This window comes from Giraffa tippelskirchi, chromosome 1 (assembly GCF_054371585.1).
Source record: "Giraffa tippelskirchi isolate mGirTip1 chromosome 1, T2T-mGirTip1v1.2.pri, whole genome shotgun sequence".
NCBI classification, from domain to species: Eukaryota; Metazoa; Chordata; class Mammalia; order Artiodactyla; family Giraffidae; genus Giraffa; species Giraffa tippelskirchi.
In genome coordinates this window covers 61507183-61527504 of record NC_137275.1, presented here as the reverse complement: position 1 = coordinate 61527504, position 20322 = coordinate 61507183, and the positions used below count along the sequence as shown (strand labels likewise).

The following is a 20322-nucleotide window of genomic DNA, read 5'->3' as shown; positions in this document are numbered from 1 at the left end:
TGAGAGTCCCTTGGACTGCAAGAGGATCCAACCAGTCCATCCTAAAGGACATCAGTCCTGAATATTCATTGGAAGGACTGATGTTGAAGCTGAAACTCCAATACTTTGGCCACCTCATGCGAAGACTTGACTCATTGAAAAGACCCTGATGCTGGGAAGGACTGAGGGCAGGAGGAGAAGGGGACGACAGAGGATGAGATGGCTGGATGGCGTCACTGACTCGATGGACATGAGTTTGGGTAGATTCCGGGAGTTGGTGATGGACAGGGAGGCCTGGCGTGCTGTGATTCATGAGGTCGCAAGGAGTCGGACATGACTGAGCGACTGAACTGAAGTGAACCGATACAGACCAAAAGGTCGCGAAGAGTTGGACATGACTGAGCTACTTTCACTTCACATACTTATGTGGAATAACATATAATTAGAGCACCAAGTTAGATGTGAATTAAGTGACTGGGTTAGGATCTAGGTATCCATAAAGACCTCCCTGTAGCTCAAACAGTAAAGAATCTGCCTGCAAGGCAGGAGACCAGGGTTCAAGCCCCCAGTTGGGAAGTTCCTCTGGAGAAGGGAATGGCCATCCACTCCACTATTTTTGCCTGGAGAATTCTATGGACAGAGAAGCCTAGTGGGCTACAGTCCATGGGGTCACAAAGAGTTGGAGACGACTGAGTGACTAACACACACACACACATATACCCCCGTAAAGAATTCCTCTTCTTGCTGAGGAAATGATTACTCCCTGTGAGTGACTGTATTATTGTGTCTGATCCAAATCCATTCTTTTAAAACTTTAACTAAATACAATAGCAGCAGCAACATATTCCATTAGAGAAGGAGGAAAGATGACCAAGAATCACGAATATAAAGCTCTTAATTGCATGTTGCAACCAGCTAGTTTATTGTGTATGTGTATTTTTGTTTGATTGGTTTTCTTCAGTTTTCAGTTGGCTATTTTATTCTATTCAGAGTTAAATTGCACTTCCCAGAATTTGCAGTATATAAATTACTTCGGAAAGCACTACAGTGAGGTCATTTTTCACTTATGTGACCCATCAGACATTCCACTGATTTTAAAGGGGAACATTTTCCCAAGAATTTACATGAATTTATATTCATTTAACATAGGATAGTTAGTAAAAGAGGGATATTCTGTCAAAAATGTATGACTGAATGAAAGTAAGTGAATATTTTTTTTATGGTATCACCCTAAATCTTTGTTAGGTAAGATATGGAAGAAAATTGGTAGATATTATTATCTGTTAGTTATAAAGTAGACTACGTGGAGACATAGACTTTCTGAACAGCATATACCACATATATATATATAGGAAAAGGGAAGAAAATTAGCAAGAATGATTCCATATTCAGCTATTCCCAAATTAGTTGAGAAGGTATTAAAGCTCACTGGAATATTTCACAGTGAATTAAAAACTGAATCAAATAATACTAGCAGAGAAAAATAGTTATTATAAGCAGAATTCTAAACTGGAGGGTTTTATATAATATATTGTACTGCATAGATATGTGAGAATCATGTATGTTAAGTACACCAGGTGCTTTTTCGCTCATGGATTTAAGTAGTGAATCATTGGTAAATGAAGATTCTTTTTTGTGAGATGAATAGTCATATCCTAATACATTATTCATATGACTTTTCTCTTTCTATTTTGAATATAATGTATGTAGAAAATAAAAGAACAAAGTAACAGTGTGTATGTATGTATGTATGTATGTATTATTGTATTCTATTTCCCAAAATGAAAATATATCTGATGAGCCTTTTCATGGAATAGGATCTTGGACAATTGTCAAATAAGTAGTATTACTGACTTCTCCCATCAACTAATATTCCTGTTTACCTAGATCGCTTTTTCTTGTCACAATTAAAAAGGCCATAATTCTTTCTGCAACTAATCCCTCTAAGCCATATGGTAGCTGCATCCTTACCATGTCTGACAAGTATACTGAAGTGTGATTACTATTTTTCAAAAATTTATATGCGTATTGTAGAGCCATTTTTCTCAATAAATTTTTATGTTCTCCATAAGAAATTACTGTCATACTCTGCGTATTTTGTGTCACATAATATATAATCTTAAAAATGGAAATTTCAAATAGATTGTTTTTCATGACAAAAGAAACAGAGAGTAAGTTGTCTAAGTATTAAAATGAAACTATTTTCAATAATTAAAATTAAAATACCATTGTGATTATTTTTCATAGTCAGTGGTAGCTCAATAAGAGTAGGTTTAATTTTACTTTTAATTTTACTTTCTGAAACATATCTAACCTAAATTAAATATCTGTGAATTAGCATTCCTCTTGAATTACTATTACATTTCAAAATACCATAAATGTAAGTATTCTGTGGACTGCAATGAAAGTAGCAAGTCTGTCTACCTATTTCTGGACATACTTATGGCTATTTCCACTTTTGGATTTAAAGTCAGCAATTTAGCACATGTTCAGGTTTGCAGAGATGTGAGCTAATAACCATGCAGAAGTGTGACTGTGCTATATTTAATCTGGGTGGTTCATCTCCTGGTGATAAGGTTCATTTAGTTGAATATGAGTATCTGGCCAAAAACATTATCATGTTTTCAGAAACTACCATCTTACTTGTGAATTAAACCAGAGGTGAATTTCATTTGCAACAAAATGTATTGTTTATTCCACTAGTTGCTCCTTAATACATTATTTCTCATTGAATGACCAAATGCTTTTCATATGAAAAATGGATTCCACTGCTTACATACACATGCCTGCATGTATCATCATGGTTGAGTATGCCAGATTAAGTGTCTAGGGAGTGGTAAATTTCAGGTCATCACCACCTAGCAGCTGTGTAATAATATGGTAGAAGGAGGCCACTAGAGATCAAAGTCAGTCATACCCCTCCCGCTGACAGTGCAGGGTACCAGACAGACACCTGTATGCTTTCTGGGAAAATTGGATATAGAATCTTTCAATCTTGATAATGACTTATTCACTGCCTGGGCTATTTTATTTTGCTTTTAAGAAATTATCCCTATAGGAAAATGAGTCTGACATTCTAGAGAATCAGCCTCAGAGAAAATTATGGCATCTCAGATGTTTAAGATTTGCTTTACACCCAGGCTTTCATTGCCATCAAACCAAACAGCACCCTAAAGTGAACCCTTGAACTTTTCCCCAAGAGCAAGTGTGCTGGATTAATGTCCTGTCAGGTGAGTTGTACGGAGAAGGCAATGGCACCCCACTCCAGTCCTCTTGCCTGGAAAATCCCATGGACGGAGGGGCCTGGTAGGCTGCAGTCCATGGGGTCGCTAGGGGTCAGACACGACTGAAGCACTTAGCAGCAGCAGCAGCAGCAGGTGAGTTGTAGGGAGAACAAGTTTTTAGTGTCTGTGGCAAAGTATGTACTAGTGAACGATGTTTTTCAGTTTCACTGGAAATTTAGCTTCCCTGACAAGCCCAGTTGATGAACATGTGGTATGGATGAGGCCAAAGCCAGATCTGGAGACCAGTTACCCTTGGGAAAAGAAGGATCTATGGTATACACACACATGGACACATATTATTGAAGTACAGTTGACTTGCAATATTATCCCTGCAGCTTATTTATTTTATACATAGTAGTTTGTGCCTGTGCATCTTAACCCCCTACCTCATTCATGCCCTTCCTTCCTCCCCCCAAGTTGTTTTCTGTATCTCGAGTCTTCTGTTTAGTTTTATTCCTTCATTTGTTTTATTATTTTTAGATTCCACGTACAGTCATAACATATAGTATTTATCTCTCTCTGACTTATTTCACTAAGGAAAATATCTTCCAGGTCCATTCATATTGTTGCAGATGGCAAAATTCATTCCTCTTACAGCTGAATAATATTCCACTGTGAATATATACCACATCTTTATCTATTCACCTGTTGATGGATACTTACATTGTTTCCACATCTTGTCTATTGTAAATAATGCTGCTATGAACGTTGGGTGCGTGTATTTTTTCAAGTTATTGTTTTGGTTTTCTTCAGACATATACAGGAGTGAAACTGCTAGATCATATGGTACTTCTATTTTAGTATTTCAGGGAACTTCCATACTGTTTTCCATAGTGTTTTCACCAGTTTGCGTTCCCATCAATAGTGTACCAAGGCCCCTTTTCTCCACATCCCTGCCAACATTTGATATTTGTAGACATTTGATTACAACCCTTCTGACAGGTGTGAGGTGATATCTCACTGTGGTGTTGATTTACACTCATCTGCTGATTAGCTATATTGAGCATCTTTTCTTGTGTAGTCAGCCATCTGTATATTTTTTTGAAAAATGTCTATTCAGGTCTTCCACTCATTTTTAAACTGGTTTATGTGTTTTTTTTATATTGAGTTGTATGAGCTTTTCATATATATATATTGGATATTAACCCCTTATCAGTAATAGAATTAGTAAATATTTTCTCCCATTCTATAGGCTGTCTTTTTTTTATTGATGGTTTCCTTCGCTGTGCAAAAGCTTTTAAGCTTAATTGGGTCCCATTTGTTTATTTTTGCTTCTGTTTCCTTTGCCTTAGGAGGTAGATCCAAAAAAATATTGCTAGGATTTACGTCAAAAAGTGTTTCGCCAATGCTTTCTTCTAGGAGCTGTGTGGCTTTTCATCTTATATTTAGGTCTTTGATCCATTTTGAATCTATTTTTGTGTATGCTGTGAAGATTCTCTTTTGAGGTCATAAATTTATTATTTTATCCAGTATATGATCTTGACAGTATAAGCATTGGTCACAAGCAATATTTAATGAAAAATACAGATGTTGTAATATGGATCCTGCACAACTATTAAAAAGCAACTTTATAAGCAGAGTTATCCAGACCGTAGCATTGCATTTTGGCTCTACCCCTTTGTGTTGAAGTGTGGGAAGGTTACTCAACCTCACTGAAACTCAGCTTCATTCTCTGTAAAATGGAGGTAATAATTCATATGCCATATGGTTTTTGTGAGAAATAAATGAAGCAACATATGTAAAACCTCTAGCATTATACTTAGCAAGTAGGTAGGTGCTAAATAAATTATACTTATTTTTATTACATTGTTATTTTATTTTTATTACAGTATTATGTCATGCATCAGTTTCATCTTTTTATACCAAGAATATATATAGCCTTCCTCTTTACAGAGACTGTTAAATCAATATATATTTTTATTTTTAAACAGTTACATTTTTAATATGAACATGACAATTTCAGCAAAAATAACAAGTACCCACTTTATACCATAGCTGTGGAAATGGCAAAGAAAGATAAAATCTAGTGTCCTGGAGAATCTTTCAGTCTATTTAGAAGGATATGCAGTGCATAATTGGAATAGGAAAGGGCAACCCATTCCAGTATTCTTGCCTGGAATATCCCATGGGCAGAGGAGACTAGCTGGCTACAGTCCATGGGGTCGCAAAGAGTTGGACACCACTAAGAGACTGAACATGTGCGCATGTGCACTGCATAATCCATACAGGTTTTAGTGTGTTTTACCATACCTTTTTATGCATATAGTATTCTGCAGTATTCATCTACAGTGTTCATGACATCAGATACATTGAGCAACAGGAAAACTTTTGTATCCTATGTAAAATAACCAGAAAATGCAAGTGATGTTTAAAAACTGAACACCTTACAAACATTTTGAGAACAGGAACATATGATATATTTCTAATGTGAAGTAGCATATAGCTGTCTTACAGTAGTGTCTATCTCACTCTTTTCCCCTGCTCTCCCACTATGAAAGTTATTTTCCTCTATTTATCTTACTCCCAAAAGGAGACAGAACACTTCTCTTCTCAGATAACCAGTGGTAAAAGTTTGAGGAACTCATTTCCTACTTTGCTACTAGCAGACTATCCAAGTTTATGGAAAATGCATCTCACTTTCAAAAAAAAAAAAAAAAAAAGTAGGAACACTGATGCCAGTTGCCCTGGAGGACTTGACTTTGTCCTGGTCTAGTGCCTGACAGACTTCTCATTTAATGTCACCTTACTCAGCCTGAATTTATATGACAAATAAATCCAAATGACAGTAAACCCATACAAAGTGAAGCTCAGCACATGGAGCAATGGGCCATGGAGATATCTGCCTGGTGCAATGAATGTATCAATAATTCAAAGCTCTTTATCGATGCCTGATTTTTTCCATTTCGCCTAGTGCACCAGAGAGAGAACTCTAGTTCAATGTCAAGATATTCAAAGAGTCCCATGCACTCTTACAAACAAGAACGCTTTTCACTACCTAAGTGATGATGCATTGCAGAGGTTTTTGTTTCTTTCTGAACTTTGCAGCATAACTAAATATTCCACTGACATTTTTCTCCCCTACTTTTCCTTACATCGTAAACAACTTCTGGCTCAGTCCAGTTACATTTGCATTTTGGACTGCAAATTTGATCTGTCTAAAGTACATTTAATTTACAGTTTCGTTATATGGATTTGAACAGGTACTAAATTCTTGCTGTGAAGTTGGCAACTAAACAAAATATAAAATGTTATGTGTTGAAATTTGTATTTATTCCAATGCAGGCTTAATTGCTTTTGTGGATTTGGACAACTATTCTGATTCTGAACTGATTTTCAATTGTTTGTTTCTATAAATATTGCCCCTGCCCCAGACTCTAACCCACTATGATGATTAAAAGCAATAAAGCTCTATTGTTATAAATGTTATGAACTATCTAATACTTTGAATATATAGCACAAACCTCATTACTGGAGCAAGGAATTATTTTTTTTTCCTTTTTAGTCTTACAGATGATCAGTGATTTAGACAGTAATTTAATGAATTAGGTACAATAAAACTGCACTAATTCAGATTAACTATGTGGAAAATTTAATGAAGAAGTGAAAAATTTGATAAAGAAGTTTTAAATACACGTGTATTTCTTCAAAATATTTACTATATCTTATACTAATACTAATTATGCCATGATATTAACTTCATATACCACTTTTTGAAGTAGGAACATGTAAACTATTTGCAATTTATCCTTATCTTTGCACACACGTCAGCATGCTTTTGAAACATTAGCCAAGCACTTTCTCGTTTTCCTCTGCCCTCTGTCAGTCCTTTTGTTTTTAACTCCAAATTGCCTTGTATTAAGTCATTTCAGTCATGTCCAACTCTTTGCAACCCTATGGATGGTAGCCCATTAGGTCCTTTGTCCATGGTATTTTCCAAGCAAGACCGGACTGGGTGGCCACTTCCTTCTCCAGGAATTCCTTCTTAAGAGATAATGCAAATATCTAGAGGACTTGAAGATACACAATTTTAAAATAATTTCTTCCATTCATAAATGTCATAGTCAACTAAATCATAACAGCAGTTCAATAACGAGATATTTTCTGTATCCCGGCCAAAGTATTTGTGAAAGTTTTTTAAGATTATTTGAAGGGAATTCCCAATGTAAAATATTTCTTAAGCTACATGGTTATCTCCTTTAATTATTAATATAAAATAAGTGATTAATATACATGTTTTAGTAAGATCATACAAAGGTATTTAATATGGAAATTAGTTGGATATATTTCAATTGATTACAGACTTTTAAAAGAGGGGTAGACTTCTGTGATTCTTAAATTCCATGACAGAAGCTATGTGAATTATTCATTTTGTTCTTGATGATACAGAATAAATATAATGAGACATTGTAGGCAGATTCTTTACCATCTGAGTCATCAGGGAAGCCCATAATCAGGCCAACTAAGCTAATTAAAACACATATAGTTGTTTATCTTCCTGAAATAAATCATATACGTCAATACTGTACACAAATAAAATGTGTTGTATTTACATTTCTGTGATGATACCATGTGACTGATAGCAAAATTGCTTTTCATTTTATTGAGAAGTTGTTTCAAATTTTAGCCAATTAGTACAATATATAAGCTTCTTCCCAGGTGGCGTTAGTGATAAGGAACTTGTCTGCCTTTGCAGGAGACCTAAGAGTTACAGGTTCGATCTCTGTGTCAGCAAGATCCCCTGGAGGAGAGCCATGTCAGTATTCTTGCCTGGAGAAACCCATGGACAGAAGAGCCTGGCGGACTACAGTCCATACATAGGGTTGCACAGAGTCGGACATGACTGAAGTGACTTAGCACACACGCATCACATTCTTAGGTAATAATAGGAAATATTTTTACAACTTGGTACAATCAGCTCTCGACCCTGTAATGGTCTTCTTTACTCATGTAGTTCCGGAGTATATTATAAATGCTCTCTCTTTCCTCCCAAAGGTACATAAGTAGTTTAACACTAATAAGAAAATTGAAAAACCAAGTTTTCCAATTTGCAGTAAGATATTTATGCATTAAAAATAGAGTTCAGTCAAATTGGTTTAATGTGTTCCTATTTTCTAACCATAAAAGTAGCCTCAAGGGGGAAAAACTCTGCATGACATAAACTGTAAATTGCATTTAAGTTTTTTGTTGTTTTGTTTTTGTTGGTTCTTCTTGAGTTGAACTGTGAGAGCTATACAAAACATGAAAGGATATAAAAGCCAGGGAAATCTGAAGATGGTTGTGAATTTATGTCTGGCATTTACTTTCTAGGGCCTCAGTTTATTCATCTGTTCAGTTTGGTTCTAGGCATGCTGTTGAGTCAGGTTTAATGTCAGCTTCAGTTCTGGAGTTTAGTACAGGAGAAGCAGACAGGAGCAGGAAGGTAGAAGGCATCAGGGAAGGTGAGATCAGCTATATCTGAAGGCAGTTTTAACTCTAGAGATCACTATTTCGAGAGATCACAATCACCTAAAGTCCTGATACCCATCCTAGAACTATTAAATGGACATCTTGGGGTGAAGGTAGAACTATAATCTTCATTTTTAACAAATGCCATTTTTTTTTCTCATACTGTAATTAAAACCCAGTAGTGAGGCATAAAATTAACTGAGTGGATCTTAATGAACAGTTTTAAATTAAAGAAGAGAATGGAATGAGATGGAATATGTTTAAAATATATATAAATATATATAATATATATCAAAATATGTTGCACGCAATGAAGAAAAGTATTTTTTTATCATGTTTCCCTTTGTGTGTGTGTGTGTTTTTACACATACATACGGAACAGGAATGCAAATTTATTTTTCTATTTCTAGTGACTTAAGGAAAACAACTTTGAAGGCGACTACCCCAGAAATATCTTACTTGATAGATATTAGTTGATAGATTAGAAATGACCAATAACCGTAACCCTATCTTACTTGATAGATTTGGGAAATGACTATCTAGAGCAATGCAAATTCTAAGATGTTCCTTTCCTATCCCGTCTGAACATAGATAAACTCACTTTGTTAAGGAGAGGTCCTTGGAGTATAGTAGTATTTCAGATTCTAAAGGATAAAAATTGCCCTTACTTTGAGATTCCTAGTGTCAAATTGTGTTGCTTCTGTTTAAATAATCTCCTCTTGCCTAATTTTCCATGCCTTTCTTATCTCCAGTCCCTTAGGATCTCTCTCATCTGCTGCTGCTCTCAGTTAGGCCTTCCAGCTAACGGAGAAAGTAGTAGCATAACTGTCAGGACAAAACTATCATCTGGTAGTTTCCAAGATGTCCTTTTTTTGGATTTCCCTCTTCTATTGCTTGCATCTTACCAAACGTGTCCTTAACCCTCCCTGGAATCTTTCTAGAATAGAACCTAATTGATTATGACTCTACCCTGACATCTTTCAACAGTTCTTCACCACATGTATTGGTTTGTATATGAGGTTGGGAAAAGCAATGAATGACTAAAATTCTTGGTATTGATTCTTGTGGTTGTTCAGTTGCTAAGTTGTATCTGACTCTTTGCAACCCCATGGACTACAGCTAGCCAGGCTCCTCTGTCCTCCACTATCTCCCGGAGTTTGCTCAAATTCACATCCCTTGAGTTGGTGATGCTATCTAACCATCTCATCCTCTGCCACCTGTTTTTCCTTTTGCCTTCAATCTTTCTCAGCATCAGGATCTTTTCCAATGAGTTGGCTTTTCACATCAGATGGCCAAAATATTGGAGTTTCAGCTTCAGCATCAGTCCTTCCAATGAATATTCAAGGTTGATTTATAAATCTGATAACTGGTGGGTCTGACTGCCACTTTATTGCCTGCTATAAGAAGCATCACCATGTTAGCTATTACAGTGATGAGAGTGGCAACAATTGTAATATTAATAAAGGAAATAATGTGCTCAGGGTTTTACATGGTTTATACCAGAGAGTCTCAAAATTTAGTATGCATCACAATAATGTTTGTTTTTGTTTTTGTTTTGTTTTGCTCAGCAAATATTTTCTGAATGTGGGGCTAGAGAGCTTTTGAGTACTGAACAATTTTTCAAATAATTTCTATGCACTCTGGAGATTAAGATTCATGGATTGTGTAACCTAAATACTAGTTATACTATATTGTAAAGCACTCACAGTTTCCCCCATATTAGAGATTAGGAAATTGAAGCTTATGGGAATTAAGTGTTTTGCCTTAGCTCATAGAGTTTGTGAGTAGTAAAGCTCACGTGAGCAAAGTTAAGGATCCAAGAAATGTTTTTGAAATGCTCTGATATGAGAAATCTTAGGTATCAACTTCAAGCCCAGTGTTTTTTCTAGTTGAAGAAAGAATGGGTAAAATACTTATGACTTTAGGAGTTTAATCTACTTCCTCAAGTTTCTCTTAATCCTTTTGGTATGAAATTCTTAAAATTTACATCACTCATGGAAGATTTTCTTAAGACACCAAATATTTTAATCAGTGTCACTATGTTATCTGAAGGAGCAACTCATTGTCTAGAAGGCAAAACATAAAAACTCTGGCTATCATTACCATGAATATCCATAAATCAATGCACAGAAGTCACAGGACAGAGCAAGATAATTTGTCATGGACGGTTGATGCAATATTGTTAGCAGAATGACATATTTAGGAGAAAAAGAAAGTGAAAAAATATGGTGCAACAAATGTTAAAAGGAGGAAGTGATACTAAAGACATGATTTTAAAAGTGCCTGATAATGCTGTCATTAATGGCATTATATCTGAGAATTTCCTAGTCTTGAAAAATTAGCAAACTATTGTATAGAAATAAAGTCATGAATAGCAATACACATCTATGATGATAAAAAATAGAGTAATCACTAGTTATATAAAACTAATCACTAATTGAGAAGCAAAATAGGTCATATATGTCTTATGATGGGCCTTAGATAACTTCATGGAGATGAATGTTCTAGTGTTTTTAATGACATGTTGATCATTCCCATGCCTATGCAGGCTAGGGGTGTGCTCCGTCACGTTCATCTCTTTGTGACCCCATAGACTGCAGCCTGCCAGGCTTCTCTATCCATGGAATTTTCTGGGCAAGAATAGTAGAGTGGGTAGCCATTTCCTACCCCAGAGAATTGATCATTCTCATACTAATTAATAAATAAAACTCTCTTAGTCTTCTTGTTTTTGAACAAAACCCCAAATATGGCTGATTTTAATTACAAATTACTTTCTCTATCTAGAATGTATTACAGCTTTTAGAAAATAACACCCAAGTCATTTGTTTTCCCAAAGTAAAGTGAATGGTAAGAAATGCTCATTTTAAGTTTTTCTGTAATCATCTTCAAAATGTAGGCCATCTGCTCCCAAAAAGGACTTGAGATACTTTATGATAAAACAAATTTATAATGAGATATTAAAATAGAAATAATACCTCAAAAACCACATAGAAGAATAAGGAAATGTACCTATCCTGCTTGGGCTTATACATAGATGATGACTGAGTGCTGAGATTACTGGCAGCCAAAGCACATAGAAATTTAGAATGATTTTTCCATTTTATTTCAGGATTAGAGTGGATTTTCAATCCTGCTGACATAGATGCTGAGCTCTATTCCAAAATAATTTTAGGATATGGTCCAAGTATCAATATTCTTTAGGTGGGGATAATTCAAATATGTAAGCAGAGCGGAGAACAGCTGACTTGTGTAAAACAAAGCTGGAAGTTTTATTAGACTTTAAGAAAATTACTTAAGTCCCACATGATAGAAAGTGAAGTATGTGCCTTTTCTTTTATACTTGGCTTAAGTGTAACAACAAACTACACATAATCTCCAGTAGAATTCAAATCGGAATGTCTGATTTTCAGCCTAAGGAACCCCTATCAGAAGTGGCTGAAATAATCAACTTTTTTCTCCTGAGCACTTGTTTTCCTGTGTAGTCCAGGTTCTATCATACTTTTAAGTAGGCTGATCTGTGCTAGAATACGATTTCATTAAGCCAGTACTCTTGTGACTATATGAGCAAGCCTCAGTATCTGTTTATCAATTTCTCAGGGTTTAATCAAGGTGAAGCTATTGCTTGGTGAGCAAGAGCCAAATTATGGATCATTTAGCCACTATGTGACTACAGGCAAGTTACTTCCATGGGTACTGGCTTCTGCATTTGCCTCATAGTGCTATTGTGAAAATTAAATAAGCTTTGAATGGACACATGGTAAGCAATCAATGAGTGTTAGGGAAAATCACCATGCATTTTAAATGCAGACATGTTAACAGCTATATCATGAAGGAGGCTTTGCTTTTTTCTAATGTGTTCTGGGAAATGTCTGCTACCAGTTACTGATTGCCCCCTATAAAGATTTCTCTTTGCATTGTACAGTTGCAATATGTAAGTTTTGCTCAGTAAAGTATCTCTGATTTACTTCAGGGCTCTCTGTCAAACTAGGTGAAGATAATACATGTTATCTCTAGTTAATTCACAATCTGCCAATATGAGCAGTTGTTACAAAAACTGAGCTTAAATATTAAAAAAAAAAAATGTTTCCCCTAGAATACAAGAGGTAATGTAATTATGTGGTTTATTATTTATTTTATTTCTTAATATGCAGAATATAATGAACTTCCCAAACTGTGGGTGCCAGAGGGTTATAATTTTAGCACTTTTAAAGTGAAAATTAAGATATCAGGGAAGCAACATGTACAAAATGTCAATGTATATGAAGTGTGAAAAAATAAAAAGATCAGAGACTTGGAAAAGGTCATAAGGTAAAAAAAGAAAGGAATAAAATATTTGTCTTTAGATATGGTGCCCCATGTATCTTCTAAATATGAAATGTAAACAGACTTAGTCAAATAGGAATACGAGTAAAAAATATGATGGTCGTATGATGTTATGGCCTTATGGACTTGTTTTTCCCTCATGCTTAAAAATGTGCATTTGCTAGAAGCTTAAGAATTTGACCATTTTTCTCAAGGAGGTGGTAATTGAAATAAGTTGTTCTTGTGGCATTTAATATTGAAATAATATATGACAAATATTGGATAATATTGATTATATTTTCAAATTATGGCTGAAAATTAAACTCCAGTCAGTATTTCAGACTATCTGCTCTTCTGTATAATTATCACGTTTTTTAAATTTATTTTTTTAATTAGAGAAAAACTGCTTTATAAAGTTGTGCTAGTTTCTGGCATGCAACAATGCAAATCAGCCATAATTATATATATATCACGTCGTTCTTGAGTCTCCCTCCCCTCCCCTCATCCTACACCTCTAGATCATCACCAAGTGCAGGCTGGGGCCCCTGTATTATACAGCGACTTCTCACCAGCTATCTGTTTTGCACATGGTAGTGCATATACGTCTATGCTACTTTCTCCTTTCATCCCACTCTCTCCTTCCCCTACTGTGTCCTTTGAGTCCCATGTTAGAGTCAAGTTACAAGTATCCTCTTTTCCCTAAAGAACCATGAAATACCAACATGCTTACTTATTATTTATTTGTTGAATTTATTTTGCACTTTCCTTCTGAAAAGTTAAAGTTTTAATAGAAAGAATTCGTCTTCCTAGAAAGTTTTTTCAATACACAAGTGTAAAACAAAGAAGTAAGAAAGTAGTAGACAACAGACAATATCTACAAATATGGTAACTCCAATTAGGCACCATCAGTATTTATTAACTCTCTCCAGTGTAGATGAAGCTATTCTCAAAAATCAAGACATTCACTATCTTTCTTTATGCTAGCATAGTGGGAAGAATTTGTTTCTTCCAAGTTCATGGAATTTTTAAAAAAATATCTTTTATCAGCTCCATAAATTTTTGACCTACGGACAAAACTTTGAGCTCAATTTACCATTATAATGTATAGGACACTCTATAGTGTACTCTCAGATTGGATTTCCATTGTATCCTTTAAATGGAGAGATTATCCTTTATATTTACAGAAGTTGAATCCCAGCTCAGAAGAATTAATTCAGTAGCTCAAACCTGTTCAAATTCTAGTTGATATCAGGAAAATAAATTCTGATTTCCTGACTTGGAAGTCTGTGGATTTCTTCAAATATAGTATTAGTAATCTGATAAGAGAAGACTGAAATGCAAATTTCAAGTAGTTTTCCCCACATGAATGGTGGACAGAGACCTCATCCTTTCAATTTGGTTTTATTTGGTATTAGTACTTTCACTGTATTAAAAGAATAATAAATGTGAAAATAAGACTATAAAGATTACTTTCAACATTTTTACAGTTTTTAGACCTTTTCAACATAAAATACATAACAGTATATTTGAATGCTTTATAAAATAAGTACAGTTATTAGAATCACATGCTGGTTCTCTGTGCTTTACAGGTGGAGTGATACAGGAATGGAATACCAAATTAAATTTGAATGATGACTAATTTCTTTTATAAATGTGAAATGTAGGCCCAACTGCTTTACTTCTCCTTTTTTCCCATCATACCTCAGGCTCCATGGCCCACTACATGTTTCTTATTGCTGCTATAACAAATTACTAAAATTCAATGGCTTAAAACGATAGCAATTTTTGATGACAGAGATTCAAAATAGGTCTCTCTGGACTAAAACCAAAGTGAGACAGTGTTTATGCTGGAGTTTTAGAGGGAAATATGCTCCCTTCCTTACCTTTAATATCTTATAGAGGCCACCGGCATTCCTTGACTTGTGGCCCCTTCCTCTGTCTTCAAAGCTTGAGAAGGTGAGTATAGATCTTACATGGCATAACTCTGACTTCCTTTTCCACCTTCCCTTTCTCCTTTTAAGGAAGATTAGATTCATTAGTACCATCTTTCTACATTTCATATATATACATATATGTATATATATATATATGTATGTTAATATATGTTATTTGTGTTTTCTCTTTCTGACTTACTTCACTCTATAACAGACTCCAGGTTCATCCACCTCATTAGAACTGACTGAAATGCTTTCCTTTCTATGGCTGAGTAATGTTACAACTTCTTTATCTATTCATCTGTCAGTGGACATCTAGGTTGCTTCTGTGTTCTAGCTATTATTGTAAACAGTGCTGCAGTGATCACTGGAGTACATGTGTATTTTTTAACTATGGTTCTCTCAGGATATATGCCCAGTAGTGGGATTATTGGGTCATATTGTAGTTTTATTCCTAGTTTTTCAAGGAATCTCCATACAGTCATCCATAGTGGCTACATCAATTTACATTCCCAACAACAGTGCAAGAAGGCTCCCTTTTTTCCACACCCTCTCCAGCATTTATTGTCTGTAGATTTGTAGGGTAGCAATGGAGACACAAACATAGAGAACAGACTTATGGACACAGTGAGGGAAGAGAAGGTGGGACAAATGGAGAGAGTAGCATGGAAACATTTATACTACCATATGTACATAGATAGCCAAAGGGAATTTGAGCTCAGGGAGCTCAAACCAGTACTCTGGGGCCACCTAGAGGGGTGGGGTGAGATGGGGTGGGAGGTGGGAAGGAGGTTCAAGATGGAGGGGGCATATATATACCTATGGCTGATTTATGTTGATGTATGGTGGAAACCAATACAACATTGTAAAATAATTATCTTTCAATTAAAAATGTGAAAAGTGAAAGTTGCTCAGTTGTGTCTGATTCTTTTCGATCCCATGAACTAAATAGTCCATGGAATTCTCCAGGCCAGAATACTGGAGCTTTTTGTTTCTCCAGGGTATCTTCCCAGCCCAGGGATTGAACCCAGGTCTCTTGCATTGAAGGCGGAATCTTTACCAGCTGAGCCACAAGGGAAGCCCTCAATTAAAAATAAATAAATTTTAAAAAAAGAAAAAAAAAGAAACCTGTGATTACATTGGGCCCACCTAGATAATCCAAAATAATATCCCTATTTTAATATCGGTTGATTAGTGAGCTTAATCTATCTGCAATCTTAAATTCTCCTTTTGCATGTAAGTTCACCAGTTCACAGGTGCCAAGGATTAGGATGTATGTATCATCAGAGTCCACCTTTCTGCCTTCTAAGTCCACTTTCACTCATTTTTCTGGAGTTATTTGACTTCTGTTAAGGAATGAAAACAAGTATACCTGGGCATTGAATACATTTTTCCTTAGGGACCCTTGTAACTTTTCTTTTAAACAAAGTACAGAGAAAATAAAACAAGTAAACCAGCAGAGATGGCAGAGGTATGGGTTCATGTGGGTAGCAGAAGATTTGGCTTGAGTTAGGTTTCAACTCAGTTCACTAATTAAATGCTTAAGTAAAACTGCAGACCCATATTCCATTTGTCTATCTTGATTTCTCTCAGACACTTTAATCTATTCAGACCAGGAAAAGCTACTTAAGGACACAGACCTCCATTCTGTAGAATATGAAAACATAATGTTTTTAAAATCTATGTAGCTTCCCAAACAAGTTTTACCAGGTGCAGTTTCAATGCAATGTCTAAGATAGAAAAGGGGAAAAAAAAGGGAAAAAAAAATCTGGAGCATCTGTTTGAGTGGATCCTAAAATGCAAGTTTCATTTTCATTCATTTCAGGATGAGAGGATTGATTCAGGTGTTTATGAGGCAGGCTCCTGTCTATGCATCTAAACTTCTATGTATTTTGTGTGTGTGACTGTTAAGTCACTTCAGTTGTGTTCAACTCTTTGTGACCTTATGAACTGTAACCCGCCAGTCTTCTCTGTCCATGGAATTCTCCAGGCAAAAATACTGGATTGGGTTGCCATGCCATCCTCCAGGGGATCTTCTCCACCCAGGGATCAAACCCACATCTGCATCTCCTGAATTGCAAGTGGATTCTTTACCACTAGCGCCACCTGGAAAGCCTATGTAAAAGGAGGTAGCTTTTAAAAGGTTATTATTTTTTTTTCCTTGTTGCTGTTGTTTATTTTTTCAGTGTTAATATTTTAGCAGTCGGAAACCTGGACAGTTCTTTAGGAGTCCCAGTTGGTTCTTCAGCATTGCTCCCTTGAACTGCTGCAGTCTAACTCCAACTGCGTAGTTTAAGACACAGGTTTTTATCAACCTCATTCAGCACTTGTGGAACTCTATGGGTATGTGAAATAGTCATGCAAAGCAACTGAGAGGTTTGTGAACTGAGCTTTTGATGATTATCACAATAGCAAAAAGGAAAAAAGAAAGCTTTGCTTGTATTCTGTGAGTGCTTTTGTATGATTATTCTACACTTGCCCAGCTGAGTTTAATGCCTAAATTTGCAGCATGTAGATTTTTCGGCGCAGTGGCAGGCACAAAGCAAGTGCTTAATAAGCTTTTGTTGAATTGAGTATCATTGCAAAGATAGTCTTTTTCTCATTAGCTGCCTGTCAATAATCTCTTTTCCTAAATAGGACTCCCTCTGCCTTCCTGTTTTTCTGTGCATGTAAACATAGAAACTTACAAGGGACTGTGTAGGGTCTCAAAGGAATTGGGAGGTGAAATGCAATCAACAGCACAGCATGTTTTCACCACTCAATTTCATACCAACCTTGCTAACCTCTGCTATTCAAAGCATACCTTTAAGAGATGAATGAGATCTCACAGTCTCTAGCACACAGTAGGAACTCGAGTATTTTTTTTTTTTTTCGCTTGAACATTTTTGGGGCGTGAGTCAAAGAAGAACTCACAAAAGAGGTGGTTTCAGAGGATAGGGAACATTTAGACAAGCTTATATCATGGCGCTGACATTCCAGAGAATGTCTTTACTTTTTAAAAACACCTTTCACAAAGATGTTAAGTCATTTTTGTAGCTTTTCATTAAGATGATTGACTAAAATGTTTTGTTATTATGCATATGTTTGTTCATGATTCTTGCTTCATGAGTAAACACATTCCAAGTTGCTTTAATGTTTTGAAGAATTGTACTAAGGAATTTGTACATGCAGTACATGCAGTGTACTAAGGAATTTCTTAAAGGGTGAAAAAGTGTAGTTTAAAATCACACATTTCAGCCATTTATGGACTTATTGAACAAACCTATCTTCTTATAGTTTCAAAGAATTAAGGAACTGGAAAAGATGCTAAATATCATTTGCTAAAACTCTTTCCTTTTAAAGTTGAAGATCCTAAAACTACAAGATGAATCTTTCCACCATATTTTACACTTAGTATCAGAACAAGTACTGGACTCCATGTCTGCTGATTGTCTACTTCAGAGTTATATTCAAAAAAGACAATAAATATTAAAACCAGCTAACAAATGACAATTGAATATAAACTATTTTCAAGGCACTGTCATTGAAACAGATATAATTGATACACACTGTTTATGAGGACTTTATGCACTGGTTAAAAATATACAGTAATTTTTAAAAGGTTAATACAACAGAAAAATTGTATTTTTTACATTTGATTTTTTACATTTCAATATGATTAAAAATTTTAAAACAGCATTTTATGAATCAGAAAATTATATGAAATTCAATTTCCTGTTTTAATCAATAAAGTATTATTGGAACCTAGCCATTCTTATTCATTTATGTATCTTCAACGGATGTTTTTTCAGGACAATGTCAGAATGAGTAGTTGTGACAAAGACCCATGACCTACAAAGCCTAAAATATTTATTTTCTGTCCTTTCATAGAAAAAGTTTGCCAAATCCTCAACTAGGCTTAATGGAAGCCAGCAAAAAGAGAAAAAAATAGATCAAACAATGTGTCCACAATACAAAGGGCCCACAAGTTGTATTTTAGAGTACAATATCTTATTTAGAAGTTTTCAGAAAATAATATTTGCCTACATTACTAAAACTTTTAGGCTTTTTTCTCTGCTGTTTTCTGATATTTTTCACTAAAAAAATATGAGACAAACTTGTATTTTTAGCTTAGAGTAGTTCTTGCAGTAGTTTGAATATTAAGTTCATTATTCTTTTCTCATTTTCAAAATCAAAATATCAGTATGACCCACACATGAGGAAAAGTGACAACACAAGTGAAATGAATAGCTACTATTTTAATATTATCATTATTGTTCTTTTGCAATATTGTGGAGAAGGAAATGGCAACCCACTCCAGTATTTTTCCCTGGAGAAGCACATGGACAGAAGAGCCTGGCAAGCCCCAGTCTTGATTTCTCAGAGTTTTACATGACTGAGCAAATAACACTTCACTCTTGTGATCTAGTGGAATGCTGCTGCTGCTAAGTCGCGTCAGTCGTGTCCGACTCTGTGCGACCCCATAGACGGCAGCCCACCAGGCTCCGCCGTCCCTGGGATTCTCCAGGCAAGAACACTGGAGTGGGTTGCCATTTCCTTCTCCAGTGCATGAAAGGGAAAAGTGAAAGTGAAGTCATTCAGTCGTGTCCGACTCTTAGTGACCCCATGGACTGTAGCCTACCAGGCTCCTCTGTCCATGGGATTTTCCAGGCAAGACTACTGGAGTGGGGTGCCATTGCCTTCTCCATCTAGTGGACTAAGAACTATTAAGTATAACCTGCATTCTTAGTTTCTGCAGAACAAATATATACAACAATGTCAAATATGTAACTGCATGCAAGTCAGAAGAAATACGATTATTTAACTTCTCCTTCCCCAAATGAGTGTTTTAATTAACCAATCCAAATGTCTCAACATGTTTCTTTTTAATACCCTTTCATCAGCTATTTACTTGAAAGAAAGAAAGGAGATTTGAAGTTCAGAAGAAGCTTAAGATGTTAGCAAAGGAAGATGCCCCTAAAAAGTTAAAAGACCTCATTAAAGTTTTTTTGAAGATTCTGCCAGACGTATTTCAACTAATGCACTATGGAATCTTAGATATGTTTGTTCAATAGCCACTGACACTGGTTGAAAATGTTTGCAGATTAATCAAGTACCTGTTCATTTGCAAGGAAAGATCTTACAGTTTTCTTTCCTTTTAAAAGAAAAAGCAAAAGCAGCAGTGCTTTTAATTTAGCAATATTCTGCTCCATGACTGTTTTAGTGCTTAATGACTGACAAAGGGAGTCATTAGAAGTCTGTTTGATGGACATAACTAAGTGAATTGGAAAAAATAGAAAAGCCTTTTCAGCCCATTCAGAAATAATTGATGTGACTGAGAAAGTTGTATGTGAGTTCCAGATAAGAAGACGATTTATGGAGAAACTATTGAAACTAAA

The 20322-nt window shown here is 35.5% G+C and overlaps 1 protein-coding gene across 6 annotated transcripts in view; it reads left to right on the top strand.

Moving 5' to 3' along the window:
- Positions 1–20322, top strand: part of PCDH7 (protocadherin 7) — a 473893-nt gene that overhangs the window by 200683 nt on the left and 252888 nt on the right. Inside the window, exon 2 of one of the 6 annotated variants that reach the window (XM_081530250.1) lies at positions 7957–8434. The exons of the other annotated variants lie outside the window; for them this stretch is intronic. Within the exon in view, the coding sequence (XP_081386376.1) occupies positions 7957–7965 (9 nt within the window). The 3' untranslated portion in view covers positions 7966–8434. Of the gene's footprint in view, positions 1–7956; positions 8435–20322 lie in introns of those variants that run through there. 6 annotated transcript variants of the gene reach the window in all.